General features: G+C 49.3%; 1 protein-coding gene across 1 annotated transcript; it reads right to left on the reverse strand.

The window, feature by feature from the left end:
* Nucleotides 1-10156: 10156 nt before the first annotated feature.
* Nucleotides 10157-12265, reverse strand: LOC129200109 (RIMS-binding protein 3A-like). The gene has a single exon (XM_054811362.1). It carries the CDS (start codon nucleotides 12263-12265, stop codon nucleotides 10157-10159), a length of 2109 nt encoding a protein of 702 aa, XP_054667337.1.
* Between the last annotated feature and the right edge of the window lie 10291 nt (nucleotides 12266-22556).

Below are 22556 nucleotides of genomic sequence, written 5' to 3' on the forward strand. Positions count from 1 at the left end.
AACTGTGTGCTGAAGAAGAGGAGAAAGAGGAAGATTTGAGGAGGACGACCCCTGACGACCACCTGAGAAAGAAACTGCGCAGGCATATCAGGACATTAGCATATATTCAGGAGTTCCTGGAATAATAATGAATATGTATTAAATTTATCAGAAACCTGATGAAGATGTAACTCTTTTGTAATCTAAATCACGTACAATTTGTGTTTCGTTGAGACGCACACTCGTGGAAATATCCCCGTGCGACTCCCAGTGCTGCAATAAAGGATACCTGCTTAATAGTCACATTGGCTATTGAGTGAATTTTTTTGATTCAGATTGGCGACCCAGATGGGACACTCTCTGCCTGGCTGCAGGACCAATTGAGATTGGGACTCTCTTGGGTACCCCTGGGGATTTCTCCGGAGAGACTCCTCTCCTCAATCAGATCACTGCGGGGACAGACAAGGACCATCTATTGAAAGGCATTCTTGAAAATATTTTGCTTTTTTTTTTTTTTTGTTTTAAGTAACTGTTTGGAGGTACTGGTTGTTTAGGAGTTTAACAGTTACTACTCTGTTTCCGGAACCGGTTCACCTGTTAGCTCCCCGTAGGTCATTACGTTACAACGCAGGGTGAGCGTATGCGGGACTGCTAGTGTCTTATTCGCATACATTTAAAAAGTAACTGTCTGGAGGTCCTGGTTGTCTAGAAGCTTAACAGCTACTGTTTCAAGAAGTTTTTCTTTCTCAAATATAACTTGATGTGTTTGAATTTGTGTGAGTGTGTGAGACGTGCAATCATGCACGAAGCGAGTGTGGAGTCCGGATCTGCGGTGCTGTTATCCCGCGAGGGAAACAGCCGGAGGAGGACAAAGCGAATAATTAATGATACCCTTGTGGGTAATTATCTTAGATTAATAGTAGCATTGACGTGTAAGTTTGGATGTCCTTTATTGCCGTGTTAAAAGACTAACAAAAAATCTGAATGATGCAGCCCCTGAAGCAGAATTGTTGGTAAATGTGGGAACCAGAATATTGCCTTTTACAACCTGAAAAATAGTGTAAACCAATAATTCTTTTTGAATGTTTATGGTATAAACAGAGATTGTGAATGCAATCTGGGACAGCCGTAGAGTGTGCTAAGTAAGTGTAAAGTGTGGACCCCTTGGGAAAAGAAGGAGCGTGCTACCGAAATAGTAAAGATTGTTCGTGGTTGGCAAGATAGACATTTAAACAAGTAAAATGAGAAGCAATCAGAGCGGATGAATCTTGAAGAAGAGTCCATTAGGATGCATACTGAGACACTGGCAAGAAACAGAAGGTTCACCGGGAGGTGTAACAGATAAGAGAACTCTGATAAAATATTATCATCACTGGTGACCGATGGATAAATTGGATGATCAGGAAAAATGGCCCAAGAATAAAAATTGGGAATAAAAGGACAATGTTACAATTGATGTTGTTTTGTAGAAGGGAGAAGAAATGGCATGAGGTACCTTATGTTGATGTGTTTTTCACCCTGCGAAATCATCCTGAGTGGCTGAAGGACTGTGGGTTTACCCTGCAAGACCCCCTGGCATCAGCATTAGAAAAGCAGGAAAAGGCAGCAGGAGGCTGTGAAGGTGTTGCTCTGCTTGTAGTACGGGGCAACGGGCTTTGAAGTGCGGGCGTGATGAGGAGGAGGATTTGGAATTACTGAGAGATGTTGGAGGTTGCATGGCTGGGTTTTGATAACAGGGAGCAAGAGAAGAAAGTTAGAGAAGAGCAAGGAGAAAACGAACGAGAGCGCAGACAGGCACGGAGAGACAGGGAAAGAGAGGGAAACCTGAGAGCTGCACCGCAGGGAGCGTCAGCAAACAGCAACTTCAGGGGAGGATGGCAATACTATGGGGGGAGAGGCGAGGCCCCTCCAGCACAAAAAACCAGGGATACCTTAGGAGATCATCAGTGTGCCTATTGGAAAGAACTGGGACATTGGAAAGAGTAAGGACCGTTTTAGGGGTCCTATTCCTGTCAGTGCAGAGGTTCTGGAGGAGGCACCATACGATCAAGAAGCAGCTGCCTTTCCACGTCAGTTCCCCTGAACTAAGTCCTGAAGGGGACCGGGGGAAACCTCCCCAGCAGAACCCCTGGCTACAGTAGAGCTGGGGAAATGGAAAATAGATTTTCTTGTAGATACTGGGGTGACTTATTCTGTTAAATACTTATCAAAGACAATTGAGCGATGATACAGTAAACGTTGTGAGTGCCACAGGGAAAGCGGAACAGCGTGCCTTTTCCCATCCTTTAAATTTTAAGCTCGGAAAACAATGGGTAACTCCCCAATTTTTATATATGCCTGAATGTCCTATACCACTCTTGGGACGGCACCTATGGAGTAAATTCAAAATGCAGATCACCTTTAAAGATGGGGAAGTTCAATTATTAATCCCTGAATCTCAAGCCATCGAGGCAAGAGTTTTGATGTGGCAGGAACAACCGAAGACTAACAAAGGAATTCCCGAGGAGGTGAAGAATGCAGCGACACCTTTGGTATGGGCTAATGAGGTCCCAGGTAGATCCAGAAGAGCGGAACCCGTAAGAATTATCCTTAGACCTGGAACAAATCCGGTAAGACAAAAATAATACCCATTGAAAATAGAGGCCAAAAAGGATTAAAAAGGTTAATACTCAACTTTAGAGAATATGGGTTGCTCGTATAATGCGAATCAGAATTTAACACCCCAATCTTACTCGTTAAAAAGCCAGGGGGTGAGGAATATAGATTAGTGCAAGATTTACGAGCTGTGAACCAAATAGTGCAGGACATTCACCTAGTGGCTGCAAACCCTTATACATTATTAACTCAACTGAAAAATGATCAAATTTGGTTTACCGTACTGAACCTAAAGGATGCTTTCTTCTGTCTGCCCTTGGCAGGAGAAAGTCAGAAGCTGTTTGCTTTTGAATGGGAAAATCCTGAAACAGGCAGAAAAACACAATTAACTTGGACGGTGTTACCTCAAGGATTTAAGAATAGCCCCACTATCTGTGGGAACCAGTTGGCCCCAAAACTCGAAACATGGACTCCTCCATCTCAGACAGGGACTTTATTACAATATGTGGATGATTTACTAGTAGCTACAACTACGAAGGAGGATTGTGCCCAACGGACAGAGAGCTTGTTAAATTTTCTAGGATTAAGTGGGTGCAAAGTTTCCCAGCAAAAGGCCCAAGTGATTCAACCACAAGTCACCTTCCTCAGATTTGAGATCTCTGGAGGACAAAGAGAACTCGGTAAAGGTCGAAAAGAAGCTATTTGCCGCACACCATTGCCGGGAACTGCGAAAGAACTTAGGACCTTTTTAGGTATGACAGGATGGTGCAGATTATAGCTACGTAATTATGGACTCTTAGTAAAACCGTTGTATCAATTGCTGAAAGATAATCAGTTAAAGTTGACCTGGACGGGAGAAGCAAAAAGAGCCTTTGAACAACTGAAACCAGAAGTGATGAGAGCACCGGCCCTAGGTCTTCCTGACGTGTCTAAACCCTTCTGGCTATTTTCTCATGAGAGGCAAGGAATAGCCTTAGGGGTGCTGGCCCAACAACTAGGCCCTTATAAAAGAGCAGGAGCTTACTTTTCCAAGCAATTGGATGAAGTAAGCAGAGGATGGCCTGGATGTCTACGAGCAGTAGCTGCAGTTATCCTGAATGTACAGGAAGCACGCAAATTTACAATGGGCCAGAAAATGATAGTAACGGTGTCTCATACGGTTTCAGCCGTGTTAGAACAAAAAGGAGGACATTGGCTTTCCCCCTCTAGATTTCTGAAATACCAAGCCATACTAGTGGAACAAGATGCTATAACTATAGTCACCACTATCATTGTGAACCCAGCTTCTTTCCTTAGCGGGGAAATCTCGGAGCCAGTGGTCCACGACTGTTTAAAAACGATGGAAGCGGTATATTCCAGCCACCCCCATCTAAAAGAGGAGCCGCTCCACGATGCTGAGGACTCCTGGTATACAGACGGAAGCAGCTTTGTGAAACAAGGAGAACGCCAAGCAGGGTATGCTGCGACCACTACCCAAAGGGTAATCGAAGCAAAATCATTACCTGCGGGGACATCAGCTCAAAAGGCTGAAAACATTGCCCTAACCTGAGCATTAGAGCTGGCAAAAGGGAAGAAGATTAATATCTGGACAGATTCAAAATATGCCTTTGGGGTTGTACATGCCCATGGTGCTATCTGGAAGGAAAGAGGACTTCTCACTGCTCAAGGAAAACATATTAAACATGCAAAAGAAATTCTAAAGTTACTAGAAGCTGTAAATCTTCCAGAAAAAGTAGCTGTTATGCATTGTAAAGGACACCAAAAAGATAACACCGACCAAGAGACTGGCAATAAATTGACAGACTCAGAAGCTGGAAAGGCAGCAGAAAAAGGTAAAGTGATGACAGCCTTAATTCCGGATGGTAAACTTCAAATTCCAAATTCTGATTTAGAGCCAGATAAATATTCCAAAGAAGATAAAAAATTAATCAATCATTTAGAAGGCAACGAAGGAAAAGATGGATGGTTTTATGTTCCAGATGGACGAATAATAGTACCCCCTCATTTGTTATGGAAATTAGTTTTAGATGAACATAAGAAAACACATTGGGGTACAGATACTTTATATAAACAATTAAACCAGAAACTTGTAAGCTGAAATTTGTACACCACTGTGAAACAAGTAACCCAAAGGTGCGAAATTTGTTTAAAGAAAAACCCAAATACGTCAAACAAAATTCAGATGGGTGTAACAGGAAAAGATACTAGTCCAGGGCAACATTGACAAAGAGATTTTTCTGAACTCCCCAGAAAAGGGGGATACAGATATGTGTTGGTGTTAACGGATACCTTCTCAGGCTGGCCAGAGCCGTTTCCCTGTAGAACCAACAGGGCTAGCGAAGTAACAAAAACGTTACTAAATGAAATAATACCACAATTTGGGGTACCCGCAACAATATCCTCAGATAGAGGTACTCACTTTTGTGCAAAAGTAGTAAGAAAAATCAGTAAAATCTTAGGAACTGATTGGCAATTACACACCCCTCACAGACCACAAGCTAGTGGCCAAGTGGAAAAAATGAACCATTTAATCAAACAACAACTAGCTGAGATTTGTCAAGAGACAAACTTGCAATGGAATCAAGCCCTCCCATTAGCCCTACCAAGAATTCAGACAAAACTGAGATCTAAAGAAAATATTAGCCCCTTTGAAATTTTATATGGGAGGCCGTATCAATTGCAATATTCAGGGGAGGATCTTACCCAACTTGGAGAAGGATACCTGTATCAGTACCTAATTAGTTTACAGAGACAGTTCAATGTCATCGAACAAACTCTTCTAGCAACACGAGTTAGAGAATTAGATCAACCCCTACATCCTTTCAAACCCAGAGACTGGGTTTATGTTAAGAATTTCACAGGTAAACCATTGGAAGAGAAGTGGAACAGACCATTTTAAATGCTGTTAACAACCTTCACCGCAATCAAGATCAAAGGGCAGCCCGCGTGGATTCATTATTCATGGATCAAGAAGGCCCCTGCATCATGGACTGTGGAACCCCAATCACCCCTGAAGATGAAAATAAAAAGGACATCATGATCAATTGGACATTACTCGTGATAGTAATGGTCCTGAGCCATGTCAATCAGGTAGAAGGACGGAATCAAAATCTACACTCATCCCTAGTCCAAAACATCACCCAAATCTTACATAAGAATGATTGTTGCATCTGCACCCCGATGCCTAAATATTCCAGCCACGGAATATCCTTAATTCCTTCATAGTCTGCTTCCATCTAATGTCTCCTGGACAAATCCGGTTTATTAGGCCAACACCACCCTTAGAAAAGATTCCCAATCCAAATGGAACAAGGAGTGGAAGGTAGATGTCATAGCAAATTCTACCTCGAGTAATAGCTGTTTGGTAAGTTCAGGAAAGGGCACCTTTATAGGAGAATATTTAAAATGGAACAAGTCCGTTTCCTTAAATATGACGTTGATTGATCCTGTTTTTCAAAGGTTGAACTATACTGGACTCCCGGTCCCATTAGGAACGGGATGGTATTGGCTATGTGGTACGCTAGCTTTGAAGATATTACCCCTTGGATGGAAAGGAGCTTGTACTCTTGGAGCTTTAGTTCCTAACATCACTATCATTGACAAACTATACCCACAGGATGAAAGAATAACAACTTCCCTCAAAAGGACAAAGAAAACTCATAATGCTATAGCGGATAGGCTTACTAAGTTCCATAGTTTTGTAAGGTGGCTTCTCCCATGGCTAGGGGTAACTGAACTAGAAAAAACCACAGTGAACATTTCGGCGGTAATAGAAAACATTGAGAACAAAACCATTGATGCAATACAGGCCTTGCAAATTGAAATAACTAGTCCGTCAAAAGAAGTAATTCAAAACCGAATGGCCCTTGATTTACTACTAGCTTCACAAGGTGGTGTTTGTGCAACCATAAATATAAGCTGTTGTATGTACATAGACCAAAACGGTACAATCTCCACAGATTTAGACAAAATCCGTAGACAAAGCGAAGTATTGCATAAAATAACTAAAGATGATACCTCATGGGGTTTTGAAGAAATTTGGCACAAGTTAACTTCCTGGCTACCTAATTTGACCTGGCTCCGGCAGCTCTAGGTTTTTGTCCTGCTTATAGGACTGATGATAATCCTGACTTGTATATTAATACAATGTGCATTTTGGTGTAGCAGGCGAACTTCAGGAGAATATGAGAACTGGACACGAAATAAGATAAGACATGCAGCAGAGTCAGGGAAATACTTTAAGAGAACACTGCAGAAGGAGAATGTGTTAAAAAGGGGGGAATGAATAAGGGAAACTAATTAGCGTAGAACAATTTTAAAACAGAATATATAACTTGGCAACACTTGAGTCAGGCCCCACAAACTCAGGCTTTGCCTCTCTCATGCTCCAGTACGAAAGAAAACAATTAGTAAAATAGCTGGAATGTAGATACCTGTAGAAACTGCGCAGGCGTATCAGGACATTAGCATATATTCAGGAGTTCCCGGAATAATAATGAATATGTATTGCATTTATCGGAAACCTGATGAAGATGTAACTCTTTTGTAATCTAAATCACGTACAATTTGTGCCTCGTCGAGACGCACACTCGTGGAAATATCCCCGTGCGACTCCCAGCGCTGCAATAAAGGATACCTGCTTAATAGTCACATTGGCTATTGAGTGAAGTTTTTTTGATTCAGGAGTTAAAACGTACCAACACATTGATGATATATCGGTGGGGGGGGTCCCATGCCACTGCAGTGGGACAAACCCAAAAGAAAAGAATTACTCACCTGGAAAGTTGAGAACTTCAGGTTCCGGCAGAAAAGGTACAACTCCCCTCCGCTGAGGTGAAGTTCTTAGGCAGCTGGTGGAAAGGAGGAGCCGTGTGTATTCCAACAAAACCTTGGCCACCTTACAACAGAGAGAAAGCCCAGAAAACAAAAAGGAGCTGCAACATACCCTAGGCTTGCTGGGATTCCGGAGGAAGCATAGGCCGGATTTCTCTGCCACAGCTCGTCCCCTGTACGATCTAACGTGCAAAAGAGCTTCCTGGGATTGGACCCCTCTTCATGAGGAAGCCCCAAAATTACTGGGTTTTGAAGCAGGGGCATAGCAAGCTTTGGGCCCAGCACACCCCACAGATCCGCTCCAGGTGGAACGGGGTTTTGCCCTTCCTGGGGCATCTCTACACGTGTGGCAGCGTGCAACGGAGGGTTTCACTCAGGCAGCTTCAAAGCTGCAGAAAAGCGATACTGGGTCTGGGAGAAAGGCCTCTTTGTGGTCAGTCTAGCCTTGCAGGAGGCTGAAAGAATGCTCCGGCAACAATCCCTCACCCTAGGAGGGCCCTTTAATGCCCTGAGGCCTGTACTGGCAGCACCCCACCCCTGGGGGAGTCCCACCAGGAACCGGTTACAAGTGCTATGCCCAGCTGGAGCCTTCCAGTCACACAGAGCAAGGGGGGGAGGGAGCGCCCAAGCTGCTCCAAAGCCAGGCAAAATCACCCACTCCCTCAGGTGAGGAAACCCCTCCTTCCTGCAGAAAGGCAGCCCCTTCCTTTGAATCCCACCTGACAAATGCCTGTCTGGTTCAGTGACACCTCTTGGAGGAGGGAGGGCAAACTATGGAAGTACCGAGCAGTGGCTCTACATGTTGATTCTGGGGAGCACATTGTACCAGAAGGAGAAGGGAGCGCTCAGCTGGGGGAACTGATGGCACTTTGGGGTGTGGTAATGAGAGAGACAGGCAGGATGGAACCCATACACATCTACACTGATTCTTGTGCCGTATCAAGGGGTGCACGGAGTGGCTCTCCTTTTGGGAGCAACATCAGTGGGAAGTAAAGCAAAGGGAAAAGGGGGAGGAGATATGAAATGTGGCCGAGGGAAAACCCCTATTGGTGGGGCGGGTAGCTGCCCAGCAAGGGGGAGATCACCCAGCCACATTCTGAACACTCAGGTGGACTCACTCACCCTCCTCCAAACTGAAAATGTCCAGCCCCTGCTCCCAGGTGAAATGCGCCAGCACCCAAAGGGGTGTCTGGCCTGAAACCTCCCTCAGCAGCCTTTTCACAGCCCCACTGACACTGGGGCTACGGGCTCGCCTATCCGCCATAGGGGTGTGAAAAGCGCCTTCCGGCCTTGGCGCCCTGGACCAGCATCCAGCCACCCTTTTCTTAATGCCCCCCAGGACATCATGGGCCTTCTTGGCCACGAGGGCACACTGCTGGTTCATGGAGCGCTTGTTGTCCACCAGCTCCTTCTCCGCAGCGCTGCTTCCCAGCAGGTCAAGCCCTAACCTGTCCTGGTGCCTGCGGTTGTTCCTCCCTGGGTGCAGGACCCTACACTTACCCTTGTTGAATTTCATTTTGGTTCCTCTCTGTCCAGCTCTCTTGGCTGTCCAGATCTCGCTGTCCAGCTCGTCTGGATGTGGCCCATGCCATGCGGGGCCTGGGGGTTAATGAATGGGACTTAATTTCCCTTTAATCTTCACTTGTAAAGATGGATTGGAAAGTTACTATTATCCCTTTTCTCATCTATTAATTGCTCTGCTGCTCCTTCCCCAGCGCTTCCTCTTCACCTTGACACAGTTACAGCCCCCTCCTTTATGCCCTGAACTAGCCTAGCTAGACTCTGGACTTCTGTGCTTTGCTACCTCCAATTTAAGGCATTTTCAAAATTTGAATGAAATGGATTTCTAGACTATTTTGAAGACTCATCTCAGAGGTATGAAAAGAGTTTCACTGGAAGGCTATTTAGCTATGAAGCTATCCAAAGGCAGCATATACTGCATAGAAATTGGCAAGCCTCAAAACCAGCTACCAGACATGGACCTGTCCCAACACAGACAAAACACCTTGAGTAGCCCTCAGTCCGTTCCCTGGCAGCTCAGACCTTGCTGATCCTGGGAAATGCGAGGAAGCAGCCAGCATCAGTATGGTCCCTATGAAGAGGGTGCTGCAGGCTCTGCAGAGACAGGGAGAGGAAAAGATCTGCAGTAGAGAGCCCAAATGTCTCCTTTTATACCTAATTCCAGAACCTGGAGAAAGAGGACCTCTGCCTTTAACAGGCATCTGCCTATTTTAATGCAGATTTAGTTTTAACTCCCACCACATACTTCTCTTAAAAAATGCTGTGTTTCCACAGACTATTTATTTTCTCAGTGTTTGCTCTAAAAAAGGAAAAAAAAAAAAAGAGAGACAAACTGTCAAGAACCATGAAAGGAAGCTTAGGACCCCTGCTTATTTCTCCACTCACAGAACCTCTCACTCACCTCACTCGTGCCGGTCCCCCTCAGCCGGTAGTTTTCAGGACACACACCGCTCCTGCCCCAGTGGCTGCTGGCCGAGACCCCCCACTCACTCAGGTACCTGCACTCAGACACCCCCCCCCATTCACTCCACTAACAGCACTGGGAACCCCTGGTTGAGTCCAGTAGCTGGCACCCAGTCCACCCACGCCAGCCCCCCAGTAGCTGGCACATCGCCCTTTCAGGTCACATACACACAGGAGAGAGAGTGAGATTACGCAGAGAGATTGTTAAGAAAAGATTTAATAAGAAGATCGGAGAAGACATGACAGACATCATCTGTGTCTTCTATCAGTCACTTGTCTCTGCGGAGGCTCCGGTGTCATCAGATTGTCCGTCATCTGAAACCTCTTCCACAAGATTTGAGGGGACAAATCCTCTTGTGCCGTTGGTCAGCTCTGCCACATACCAACCGTCTTCATCCACGTCTCCAAAGACGTAAACATATTGTCCAGCAACTAGAGGAAGCTCTAGTTCAGGCTGCTGATTGGGACCATCGAAAGGGTCATAGCTGTATCGAGCTATGAATGCTCGAAGCTCTGACGGTTGTTTTCTCATGGCCTCCCAGAGGACGGTCTCTTTGTCTGCTGCCAGCTGAGTCTGGAGCGGCCTGGAATTGATGCGGTCGGATCTTTCTCTTCCCAGCCGTCCAAGTTCCTGATAGAGCTGCTGGCGTTGCTTGTTTAGCTTCCGATACTGACCATTCAGTTCAATCAACTGGGCTTGGAAGAGTTGCAGGGTTTTGTTGTGTTCCCTGTATACTTCTGTCTCAGCCCTCTGCAAACGCCTGCCTTCCTCTTCTTTCCTCTGGAGCGCTAACTTTGTCTCCTCCAGTTCCTTCCCCAGCTGTTGACTCCTTTCTGCCATTTCTCTCATGGCTTTCAGTTCACGCTCTGCCTCTTGCAGCTGGGTTTGAAGGCAGATGTTCGTTCGGATGGCAGAGTCTCGCTCGTCTGCCACTCGCGCCAGGTGCCCTTTCAGGTCAGCATTTTCAGCTTGAACCTGTTGTGTCCAACCCATCTGCCCCCAGAGGCGAGCATTTTCTTCCGCCAGTCGGCTGTTTGCATCTGTCACCTCCACGAGCTGCAGCTGTAGCTCCTCACAAGCTGGGCAGCGGGTGCTCACATCAGAGGAGCCCCCTTCATCTGCAGCCACTTGGGCCTGAAGCTCCTCAGGCACCTTGTGGGAGAAGTCATCCCGCCTGTCCCCTACCAGCAAAGCTCCGGCAGGCTCTCCCATGTCTCCATCCCTCTGCTGAGGAAACGATGCCATACACAGTTCCTCAGCGGAGCTTTGGATGGGCAGTGGCTTGCAACTACTGACCAGGCGATCGATGGTTGCCTGCAGGTGCCTGGATTTTTCTGCCAGCTGCAAGGCAAGGGCAGCTAGCTGCGCATTTTTCTGCTGCAGCCTCTCTGCCTCCTTGCACGCTTCTGCAGAGCCGTCCTTTGTCAGGAGGCAGTTCTCCGTCTCAAGGGCACTCTGTTGCCTCGCCAGCTCTTCTAGAAGACGCTGCAGGCGGGTGTTCTGCTCCAGGAGCTGGCTGCACGTGCTGCCAGGCAGCACCACGTCTTCCCCCTCTGGCACCTGGAGCTGAGCATCTGCCACAGCCTTGCGTGTTGTTCGCTGCCCAGCGCTGGGGCTTTCCAGCAGTCTTTTCTGGAGTGCCTCCAGGGCCTGGGGCCCGTTTTGGCCAGAGGAGCAGGAGCTCTGCATCTCCTGACGCCCCTGGTGCCCAGAAGGGCCTTCGGGCTGGGCCGTGCTGGGGGAGGCGGGCAGCTCTCCCTCGAACCGCTGCAGGATGTATTTGATGAAGAGTCTCCTCTCCAGCTGCAGCTGGTTCTGGAGGTGGCGGATGTGGGCGGGCTGGTCGCCATCCGTCTCCCACGGGAGCTGGCTGAGGACGTCCCGGAGCTTGCTTCTGGCCTCCCTGATGCTCCTGGTGGGCCTCGCCATCTCCTCGGCCAGCTGCCGCTGCAGGTCCCGCGCCTGGCGAGCGGCAGCAGTGAACTCCCGCTGCAGCAGCTCCTGCCCCTCGTGGAGCTCAGCCTCCTTCCAGCGCAGCAGCTGGCGGGTCTCTGCCACCCGCTGCCGCTGGTTCAGCTCCTGCAGCTGCCGCACCGACTGAGCCTGTCGCTGCTCCCACTCGCATTGGAGCCGCTGTGCCAGGAGCTGCTGCTCCCTGTCCAAAGCCGCCTTCAGCTCCTGGGTCTCGGCAGCGAAGCGGCGGCGCAGCTCTTGGGTGTGGAGCCGCTCTTCCTCCAGCTCAGCCCGCAGCGCTTCCAGCTCCTGCCTCTGCTCCTCCTTCTGCGCAAGGCTGCCGGGGGCTCGCGCCGGGCCCCGGCGGGGCGAGGCGCAGCTGCGCGCCACCAGCCCCCGGCCCGCAACATTCCGCGTCATGGCGTCGGCCACCAAAGGCTGCTGCCAAAGGGCACCAACAGCTGCGTTTCCTGGGTCTGCGAGGGGCGGCAGCCCCCTGATCCCGTTGCAGCCGCGGCCTCCCTTCACCGTGCAGAAGCACAGGCAGCGTCTGCCACGGCCGGGGTGAGCGAGCGTGGCCTTATATGTGTGTCCTGGCCCTGAGCTCAAAGTGCAGGGGTGGCGCAGTATGGCCTTATATGGTCTGTCCCCGCCCCCTCACACACACACACGCGCGCGCGCACACACACGCACGCAAGGGGTGCAGCATTTTACACAAGAAAATGTCCACAGACAGAGATGGCTTCCAACACGTGTGCAAGAGAACTCGACCGACCGACCTCCTCTGTACGAAGAACTCTCCCTGGCCTCCTCCCATGCATCTCTCCCATCGCCTTCCTCCCTTGTGCCGTGCGTAAGGAGATGCATAAGGACTCAATGGAGAAGTTGCAATTAATTGTTCACAACAGTCCTTCACTGGAACGGGGGAGAAGGGTTTTACAGTTGGCCATGGCTCTGAGATCAGCCCAACGTGGTGCTGGAGGCAGGGCCATGTCGGAGACCTTCTTTCAGGACTGTTTCCATCCAAGGGACCTTTTCAATGGTTGCTATGGAAAGGAACCTGCTTTTGGGGGCAAGAGCAAAGGCACCTGGGACCTTGGAGCAAAGTGGTGAAGATCTGAATGTCCTTGCAGGGGAAAAGAGGATGCGAGTGCAGCTGGGGAGGCATGGAGGGCACCTATGTACAGGGGCAGTGGAGGCCTGAATAGAAAAAAATTCACTCAATAGCCAATGTGACTATTAAGCAGGTATCCTTTATTGCAGCGCTGGGAGCCGCACGGGGATATTTCCACGAGTGTGCGTCTCGACGAGGCACAAATTGTACGTGATTTAGATTACAAAAGTTACATCTTCATCAGGTTTCCGATAAATGCAATACATATTCATTATTATTCCGGGAACTCCTGAATATATGCTAATGTCCTGATACGCCTGCGCAGTTTCTTTCTCAGGTGGTCGTCAGGGGTCATCCTCCTCAAATCTTCCTCCTTCTCCTCTTCTTCAGCGTACACAGTTGGGTGACCTGTTCTTCATGATCTCCGTTTTGCAAGCTCAGCAACCTCGTTATCCGTCCTGCCCAGATGGTCCCAGGCTTGTTGGCATATTGGGCCCCCTTTATCAGGATGCCTCAAACTTTGTGTCTTTTTTCTAGTTCCTACCCAAGGACTGTTCCCTAATTTACGGCTTCTCTTATCCCGTTTCTACATTCCAACTCTTTTACTAATTGTTTTCTTTCGTACTGGAGCATGAGAGAGGCGAAGCCTGAGTTTGTGGGGCCTGACTCAAGTGTTGCCAAGTTATACGTTGTGTTTTAAAATTCTTCTAGGCTAATTAGTTTCCCTTATTCATTCCTTTTTGAAAATCAGAGGCTGTGTTTCCCTTGCCGTGGAGTAAAAAAGTCACACGAGTGCCTTGGTACCAAGAAGCCACCTCAGCATAGTTGTGGGGTTCTCCTCTGCATAACTTCACCTGCTTCCTAGTAGACACGGTGCTGCCCAAGCTCGGGGGTTTCCAGTGCTCAACCCAGCTTGGCCTGAGCCACATCAGGAGTTTCTACCCTGTGCGGCAAGAATTTCAGAAGCTTAGGACAAAGCGTTCCGTCCCTGCTGTTCTGCTCACACATACCTTGGTGTAAGAGAGATTTGTAATTGGCAAGGAAAGAGTTCCTTGTTGATTTGAGAAATCTCCAAGTGACCCACAGAGAACCCAGTCATCTGGAGGGTACGTCCCTACTGAGCACGTGGCCCGTGGACTGAGCTGCGAGATAGGGAAGCTCCTGATGTCGGCTTCAAAGCAAGCCTCCTCCATCTGGTTTTGCTCCAGGTGGCTGCTTGGTTGCCATTTGTTTTCAAAAGACACTAGCACTGGGAATTCAGCTTGGGGGCTTGGAGAGGGAGAGAAGAAGCAAGCATGTCTTTCCCAAGGGCAACTGCTTGGTGCTGGGAAGGACGCCCCTCTGTAGCAGCGTCAGCGTAGCTTCCGGGTGATGCAAAGCTGAGAGGATCTCCCAAGTCAGTGCTGCAGGAACGTGGCAGTTTGAGGACCGACCGTGTTACAGCTCTTCTTTTGCGTATCACTGTTGCTCAGGCAGGGTGAGAGCTTTGGTTTCCATTCCTGTTATCTCCAGGAGGAGAGGGCCATGGGAACCACCGCTGCTTATGCAGTTCCGTGCAAAACAAGTCTGTGGCATGAGAAGAAAGATTTGGAAGACTTTTTTACTGCCTTCCAAATGATTTTGCACACTCAAGTAAAAGAAAATCATCTCAGTTACTGAGACTGAATTAACTTTATATTTTCCCTCTCCTTCAGGCCCATCTGAGGAAAATGGAGGAACAAATTCTATGGGGGACATTTGGGAGTTGAGGGGGTGTAGATGTGAGACTTCAAGTAGTTTGTGCGTGGCAATAGTGAGAGAGACTGTATTGTTCCATTGCATTGAGGGCTAACTGCCTGCTGCTGATCCTCCCTCAGCTCTCCCAGACACACATCAGTCTGTACAGCCTTAGCACATATGTCGGAGAAAGAACAGAAAGTGCAGAAAATTAGCCGAATGAACTTTTTTTAACACCTTAATTGTATAATATTGCACTGCAGCCTTAAAATCAGGGTTAGCGAGAACGTTTCATTCTCCGGGTGCAAACTTTAAGCAAATACTGATAAGTGATATAACTGAGCAATATCAGGGCAGCAAGTAAGGTCTTTTAAATCTTTTAAATTCTTGTGGGGTTTTTCCTTTGAATCGCTTTAAGACTTGAGTTACACTAAACCAGTTTCTCATCTGCTCTGCCAGTCAGCACAGTACGCTTATCTGAACATCCCACTATTAGCCCAACTGAGAGTTACATGAATGTCACATTTGCAGTCGGTGCTTCCATTTCATTGGACTGTTTTACTGTTTTACAGCATAGCTCTGCTCTGAAAATGTTAGAGACTATAGCTAAACACTGAGACAAGCTAATGGATGCTGTGTGCTTTTTTCCAACTTAAAGAGCATGGACAAGTTCAGAAATTTTTGATAGAGATGATATGAAGATGAATTAAGAACATAAATGAATTCAGGTGGAATTTCTCTGTATCTGCTAAAATGCTGCCTTTCTTCTTCCCCTTGAGGTATAGTCCATTTAGCGGAAGACTGTTCTCTAAGTACTGGAGACCTTGAGCGTGAACGGTATCTTCTGTATGGGGGTGCCCTTGCCCTTGAACGGTGATAACCATCTGACCTTGACCTGCAACGACTGTTACGACTCTTCCCTTCGCCTCTTCTTGGATACGGTGGTGATTGCAAGTGGGAACGAGAGTGGGAACGACTAAATGAGTGAGAGCAGGAGGCAGTGTGGGAGAAGCACTGCAGGGAGACTTGGACCTTAGAGAAACCCAAACAAACCGACGAAAACAATAGAGGAAGTTAATTCAAACCAGTCACTGGGATGGGAAAGAAGGCCTAAATCTTGGGGGACCTCAAATCTGGTGGCCTCCTGGAGAAGAAATAATTACCGTGAGAGATTTGGTGCTTCTAGAGAGCAGTGCCTGCCTGGAGTCTGGTCCTCAAAAGCCTTTGCAGAAAGGTATGTTGTGAAGGAGCAGCAAAAGAGCTTGCTAGTGACTCACACAAAAGGAACTCACTCGGTGGGAAGACTGCTGCCCCTGCCCGGTTTTGGTTGGGAGGTGTCTGCAGGAATTGTGGGCTGGCTGGTGTCAGGTGTTTCAAAGGTGCTATGCGGCCACAGCACCACTTTGCATGGCAGAAGGTGCCGTGGTAACTTTTGGTAGACTGATGATAGGGGTGAGACAGACCAGCTGTTGGATGCATATTTGGCCTTTCCCAGGTCTAGAGCAGCAGCAGCAGCAGCAAGCTGTAAGGCATGACAGCTTGGGAACGACTGCTCTGAGTTCTGCGTCAGGTTTTGCCACCAGGAGCATCTCCTGACACTTGTCTCACCCCTGCCTCAGCATCCAGGGCCACCTTGGCCCCAAGTGTCACTGAATGGACAGGCAGCCTTTGTGCCGGGTACCGGTGCAAGGCTGGGAAGTGGCAGTAACTGCTGCCCCTAGTCCTGCCCCAAATTCAGCCTCATGGCTATTCCCTGTGTCTCGCAGGTCCTTTGCAATCTACAGCACGTGGGCAAGCAGCCTGAAGCACAACGCCCGATGCACAAAGCCTGCATGTCCCATGTCAGGACCTGCTTCATCCCAGACATGAGATCACAGTCTCATTTTTTATTGATAAATAAATACATTTCTTCCAGGGCTGGAGCCATGATGGAAGCATAACTGAAGGCTTCCTGAGTCTGCCGGCAGCCCGAGACCTCCTTGGTGCTGGGCAGGGGGAGAAGGTGCTGCAGGAGAGGATGGAATGTGTTGTCAGGCCAGACCTCCAGACCTGTCTGGAGGTGTTTGAGATCTTGGGCTCTTCCTCCAGCGCTGGTCTACTTGGGACAGGAACGGGCAGCAGTGCCGCACTGCCATGCACTGGGACTGTGGTCCCTGTGTGTCCCTTTGCAGTGCCCAGTGCCTGATCAAGGGGAGAGAAAGGGCATTAGATAAGACTTGAAAGTGTGGGGGATTTTTTTTGATATGAAGGCACCACTAAGGAAAGCTATATCTTTTTTTTTCTCCAAAGCAAAAAAAGGAGAGACTAAATGGGAGCACATCAACACATGCAAACCACAGCCTAGGGCACTGTGCACAAACATCAGCAGGCATGCCAGGCAAGATGTAAATGAAATGTGGGCCCTGGTTTGCACAGAAAAACCCACAAGTGCAGAAAAGGGGGAGGGGGGGAGAAAAAGAGATACTGGGAAAAGAAAGTGCTACAGCAAAGTCAGGAGACCAGAAGGAAAAAACCAGGAACCAGTACAGTAACAGGGAAAAAACCCCCAAAGCAACAAAAACCCCAACAGACTAAGAGAAAGCAAGAGGAAGAGAAGCCATTGCAAAGGATTATTGTTCTCGCCTGTTTTTTTCTTTCTCCATTACCTGAACCTGTCCCCAGGTGACTACAGGATTTCATTAAGTCACTGTGTGACCCCTAGAAGAGTTTTATGGCCCAGGACAGACCCCAGTGGCCATGATGACCCAAAGTCACTGGCCCACTCGCCAACAGATCTGCCGAAGCCCTGCCAGCACAGGGGACCCTGTGTCCACTGCTCTGAGCCCTCCAGGCTGCAGAGCAAGAGCCATCAGGGCTTCAGATGTTGCAGGGTCCTGGATGGGGTTTCCATTCCTCCCCTGGAAGGTGCTGCCCCTTCAGAGCAGAACAGGGTACAGGAGCATCCCTTAAAGCCGAGTTAAACTGCTGTCAGGAGCCCCTGGCTGATTTTGCAATGCAGGGGGCACTCGCACGTCCCCTTCCATGGGTCGAGTGTAGCCCGGACACAGTTACCAAAGTACCAAAGAAGAGAGAGGGAAAGCATTTTCACTGTTACTTTCATTTGTGTATTTATTTATTTTTTACTTGTCCAACCTTGAAAAGAACGAACGAGACAGCTAGAAGGGGCCTTAATGCTGAAGGCCAGCACTCCTTCCTGGCAGGCCTGTGGTGGTCTGCCTCTCCAGAGGAGCGGCTGTCTCTTACGTCTTTGCTTGACACACTGCTGTTCTTCGTGTGCCGCTGTGGAGCGTCTGGCTTCCTCTGCAGCCTCCCGTCGGGCAGCCTTCTCGTCTCCAGGCCGAAGAGACCCTGTCTCCAGGCCCCAGGGACCTCGGTGGCCCGCTGAGGGACTTCTCCTGGCGCAGCGGCTGAAGCTGTGACGCCATGTTGTCTTGTCCCCTTTTCTCGGGGCTCAGTGCAGAAGAGATGACACCCCTTCAGAAGGGGTGAGGGGTAGGGCAGAGGACGGGGGACGGGAAGGAAGCCTGCAGGCCGGCCAGGCGCGGAGGGTCAGCCTCCCGGCTAGCGCCGAGCGCGGAGGCAGGGCCGGCGGTAGGGCGCTGGCCGGATGACCCTACGGCACCGCGTCGATGGTGGTGTGGAGGGGAGCCCTGGCACGATGTTGTGGTGCCAGGGGAGCCATCCTGGAGGTGGATCCACCTCCATCGGCTCCTCCTCGTCTTCAGGTGGATCCACCTCCATTGGCTCTGCACCATCAGCTACGTGGAAGAGGACCGCGTAGCTGATGGTGCCTCCCCTCTGACGCAGCCTCTTCCTCCGCGCCTCCTGCAGCTCCTCCTGTGGGCGCCCACACAGAGGTGAGCGCCCGCTCGCTTCGCCTCTTTGTGCCTTCATCCTTCCAACTAGTGGAGAGTCTGAGGACTCAAAAGCTCAGCGAATGTGGGACAAGTGCTGGGAGGCCAGTATTTATAGGGTCCGGAACAGAATGTGGTGAGGTAGCTTGTGACATCAGGAGGCCACTGTGATGGCTATGCAAATCTGCTGCCATTTTTCACTTTCCTCTAAACTGTTTGTGGTTTTGGTCAATCTGCTTGCTCTGAGGAATCTATTTCATGGACAAACTCTAACCAGTTCTGCTCAGCATGAAACTCAGGAGTCAAGAGTGCAGCCTGGAAACTGGTGACAACCCACTGACTTCAGTGCTAGAAAACTATTTTCTTGGACTTCACGCTTTTCCTATGCAGCAGTAAAGGAAGAAAGTATAAATTCCTGAGCTGGCCGTAGCATTGTTGTTGCTCAAGCATGTATTGCACATGATAATGCACCTTTCTTGGATTTTGGTTGTTCAGATGAGGCGCCTCCAGCCTTTCTCTTTCTCCTTGGCACAGCTGAATTTCTCCTGTCAAAAGGAACAGGGCTGTATTGAGGGAGGAGGTTGAATTTCTTCTCAGATTTCTCTTCCAACTGTGCTAAGCTAAAGGGCAGGCAAAACCAATCAAATTAAATGTAACTCCATTTCTGTAGAAAAAAATATCTTGTTTAGGAGAATGTCTGCATATATACATTCCTGTCTACATAATGTAGAGAGAGCGGGAAAGAGAGAAGCGCGCACACACGGTAAACGTCATACTGTTAACCCAAGTTTGGGAGGAGAATGTACACTCCAGCTTCTGCATTTGTAACTCAGTACAAATTGATTAGTTGCGTATATGAAAATTAGAAAAAATACAGACATGGGTTTCACGCTGGGGACATTTAGCTCTGTTTGCTGCACAGATTGGTACAGGAGCTGTGTCTGCTGTGTGAGGGGAAGGAAAACAAGACCATAAAGAAACCAACCAATAACATGGTTTGTAAAACCTCAGGTGAAAGTCCTAACATTGGAATGGAAACAATAACAATTCAAAGCAGAGGAATCCGAGTGTCCCAGAACAGTAGCTTGTTTCCCACTTCTCTTACCCAGCAGAGAGATGCCTCAGCCCCAGTGCGTGAGGATTTACAAGCGGTGACTCAGACTGCAGCGTGGGGCTCTGCAGGGCTACAGCCCCCTCTCCCTCCGGTGCTGCTTTGCCAGCACCCGTTTCTCCTGACTTTTGTGGTACCCACCCCAGGGATAGATTTTCACTGGGCTTTTTGTCCTGCCGGCTGCATCTGTTTGTCAGCCCCAGCTCTGTCTGCTTGGGAAGGGCGACGTGAGGCTGTGCCCCCTTTCCCACTGCTGGCACTCTTCCTCCAGGTGCCACCGCTCTGCCAGGACCGGTCATCTCCGGTGACACATGCCACCCTGTTTGTGCTGTAGCCAGGACTGCCTCTGGTCTGCTCCCGTTTACAGCAGTATCGCTTCGGAGTAAGACCGTCCATGCCAGTGCTGTGCTTTGGGGGAGCTGCATTCAAGCCCTGACAAGGAAGAAGAAAAATCAGAGGTGGCATTCCAGATTTTTCAGTTTCAATGGGAAAAGACTCCCAAGGCAGGTTCCCTCCAATCCGTGGGCCAGTCGCGATGCACCGGGTGTTTTGGAGAGGCTAGCACTGTTCTGGTGTCAGATTATGTTCTTCTGTCCTGACACCCACCAAGGCTTTGTTTTAAGATATTTAGGAACTGGATGACGTTTCTGTGAACCCTGCAACCACCTGCAGGCTTTGAAACCTGCCAGTTGCATGGTCTTGGGGTGCAAGTCGGAGGGGTTGTTCAGTTTGCGCGCTGCCGTGCCCGCTCCAGCAGTGGCACGGCTGATGGTGTGCCCCAGCTGAGGATGCCTCTGCAGATACGCCTCATTTTGCAGAGCCAAGAATAGGAACCCTGACAAGCATCAGCATTTCCAAACCTGAATCTAGATAAAGTTAGTGCCAGGTGAGAGGTGGGTGACAGGGTCTCAGCTTGGGCTGAGCCCATGCAGAGGAGCTGCTGCAAGGCAAGAGTCCCTTTTCCTCGATGGCAAGTGGCTTGAAGGGTTTGCGTTCTGCGCTCCACAATAACTTGTAGTAAGCAGGGTGCAATCTGCTAAACCTTATTGTGATTGGTTGTTTTTCCTGGTGGAAAAAGGGTTTACAATGGGTAGAGATCATTATGAAAGGAGGACCGCAGCCTTTCACACGTGCTGGTCCTCCAGGTACATGCAAAGAGAGGTCTGTGTGGATACCAGAGCTCCTGCGAAGGAGCTCAAACACCCAACCAGCATGTTTCCAGCCAGCTGAGACCTCTGGCCACCGGTGGCCTGGGAGAGGGAGGGAGGGAGGGAGAAGTGATTTTTCTTACCAGCTGGGGAAAAAAGGCAGTGAAGCCTATGGATGGAGACGGACTGCAGGGTCAGATGCCAAAGCAGCCTTCCTAGGGCTGCTGGTCAGAGCCCTGACAAGCCCCGGTACCCTGGGAGGTAGCAGCCAGCCCTGCAGCCTGCTAGCGAAACACTTCAGCTCCAACACGGCTCCTCCTTCTGTGCTTTTCAACAGCTCTGCAGCCCCCCAGCCCCAGCCCGCTGCGCTGGTGGGCCGGGGAGCTGGAGGCATTTTCCCAGCGCTCTGATCTAACAGCACCAGTGGGACTGTTTCCAGCACGCTGCCACTGGAGGGCGTGTCGGCCTCCCTCCCTATCTCCCACCACCCCGGCCTGATAAAGGAGGGGCTGGTGGCAGCCGGGGGAAGCGCCCAGAGCAGGGGATGGAGCTGGGGACTGGCCAAACACCAAGGTGGCAGGGCTGGGGTGCTTCTCCCGTGAGCCCCTCCCTGTCAATGAGGATGTTGATACCTGTGACTATGGAAATCTTAAGATCAATTCAAGCAATTAGAGCCATTGCTCAATCGCTGTAACCAAACAAAAGGGAAACCATTGTCACTTAGGAAACAATTAGTTGTAAGCTAAGGAGCTCTGGAACAATCTCATTTTAAAGAGCTGGGCCTTGGAAGAACAGATGTGCAAAAAAAGAGAAGAGAGTTACAAGGTGATCCCAAAACGGGCCTTGAGGGATAAGGTATATGTGATACCAGGAGTGAGTCTGAAGACCCCCCCCCGGGGGTGTCAACAAACATGGGGGAAAGACCTTAGCATATGCTAACGAGTTCCCAAGGAAGATCCCTGCCTGTGATAAGCACTACTGGGAAAGATACTGAATATGTCTATGAACATAGTAGAAATACTTGCTAGTTTTGTCTTTTGGGTGTGCACCTTAGGTGGAGTTATCCCCCGTGCACCCAGCGCTGCAATAAAGAATGCCTGCTTTCTAAAGCTTCCAAATAAGCCTTAGAGAGTGAACTATTTTGCCGCTTTCTGGTAACAGATTTTGGCACCGCAGATGGGACACTGCTCTGGAACATGGGCGGATCCGAGGGATCGCAGGACCTCCAGCCGTCACCGAGGGATTCTCGGGGAGAACCTGCGATTCCCGGACCAAAGAATTCTGAGCAAGGACCATCAACAAGGCAAAGGCATTCTTTCAGTATTATTTTCTGTTGCCTGTCCGTGGGTCGTAGCGAAAGCTGGGCAGGGTTGGGCCGTATCCCTGGGGCAAAGGGAAAGTACCCTTTGATTGAAACTGAAGGGTGAGTCTCCTTCCCGAAAGGGAAGCTCAGAAGTTTGTCTGTTGAACGTTGAATACGGTGACAACCCACTGACTTCAGTGCTAGAAAACTATTTTCTTGGACTTCACGCTTTTCCTATGCAACAGTGTGGTGGGTGGACCCTGGCTGGGGGCCAGGTGCCCACCAGAGCCGCTCTATCATGGCCCTTGTTCACCAGACAGGGGAGAAAAAGTATAACAAAAAGCTTCTGGGTCGAGATAAGGACAGGGAGAGATCACTCACTAATTATCGTCACGAGCAAAACAGACTGAACTTAGAGAGGAAATTCATCTAACTTATTACTAAGCGAAACAGAGGAGAGGAATG

Source organism: Grus americana (assembly GCF_028858705.1).
Source record: "Grus americana isolate bGruAme1 chromosome 30 unlocalized genomic scaffold, bGruAme1.mat SUPER_30_unloc_1, whole genome shotgun sequence".
Taxonomy (NCBI): Eukaryota; Metazoa; Chordata; class Aves; order Gruiformes; family Gruidae; genus Grus; species Grus americana.

What these genes read in the sequence shown, in the direction of transcription:
- LOC129200109 (XM_054811362.1), bottom strand. Translation starts at nt 12,265, where the DNA reads ATGACGCGGAATGTTGCGGGCCGGGGGCTGGTGGCGCGCAGCTGCGCC.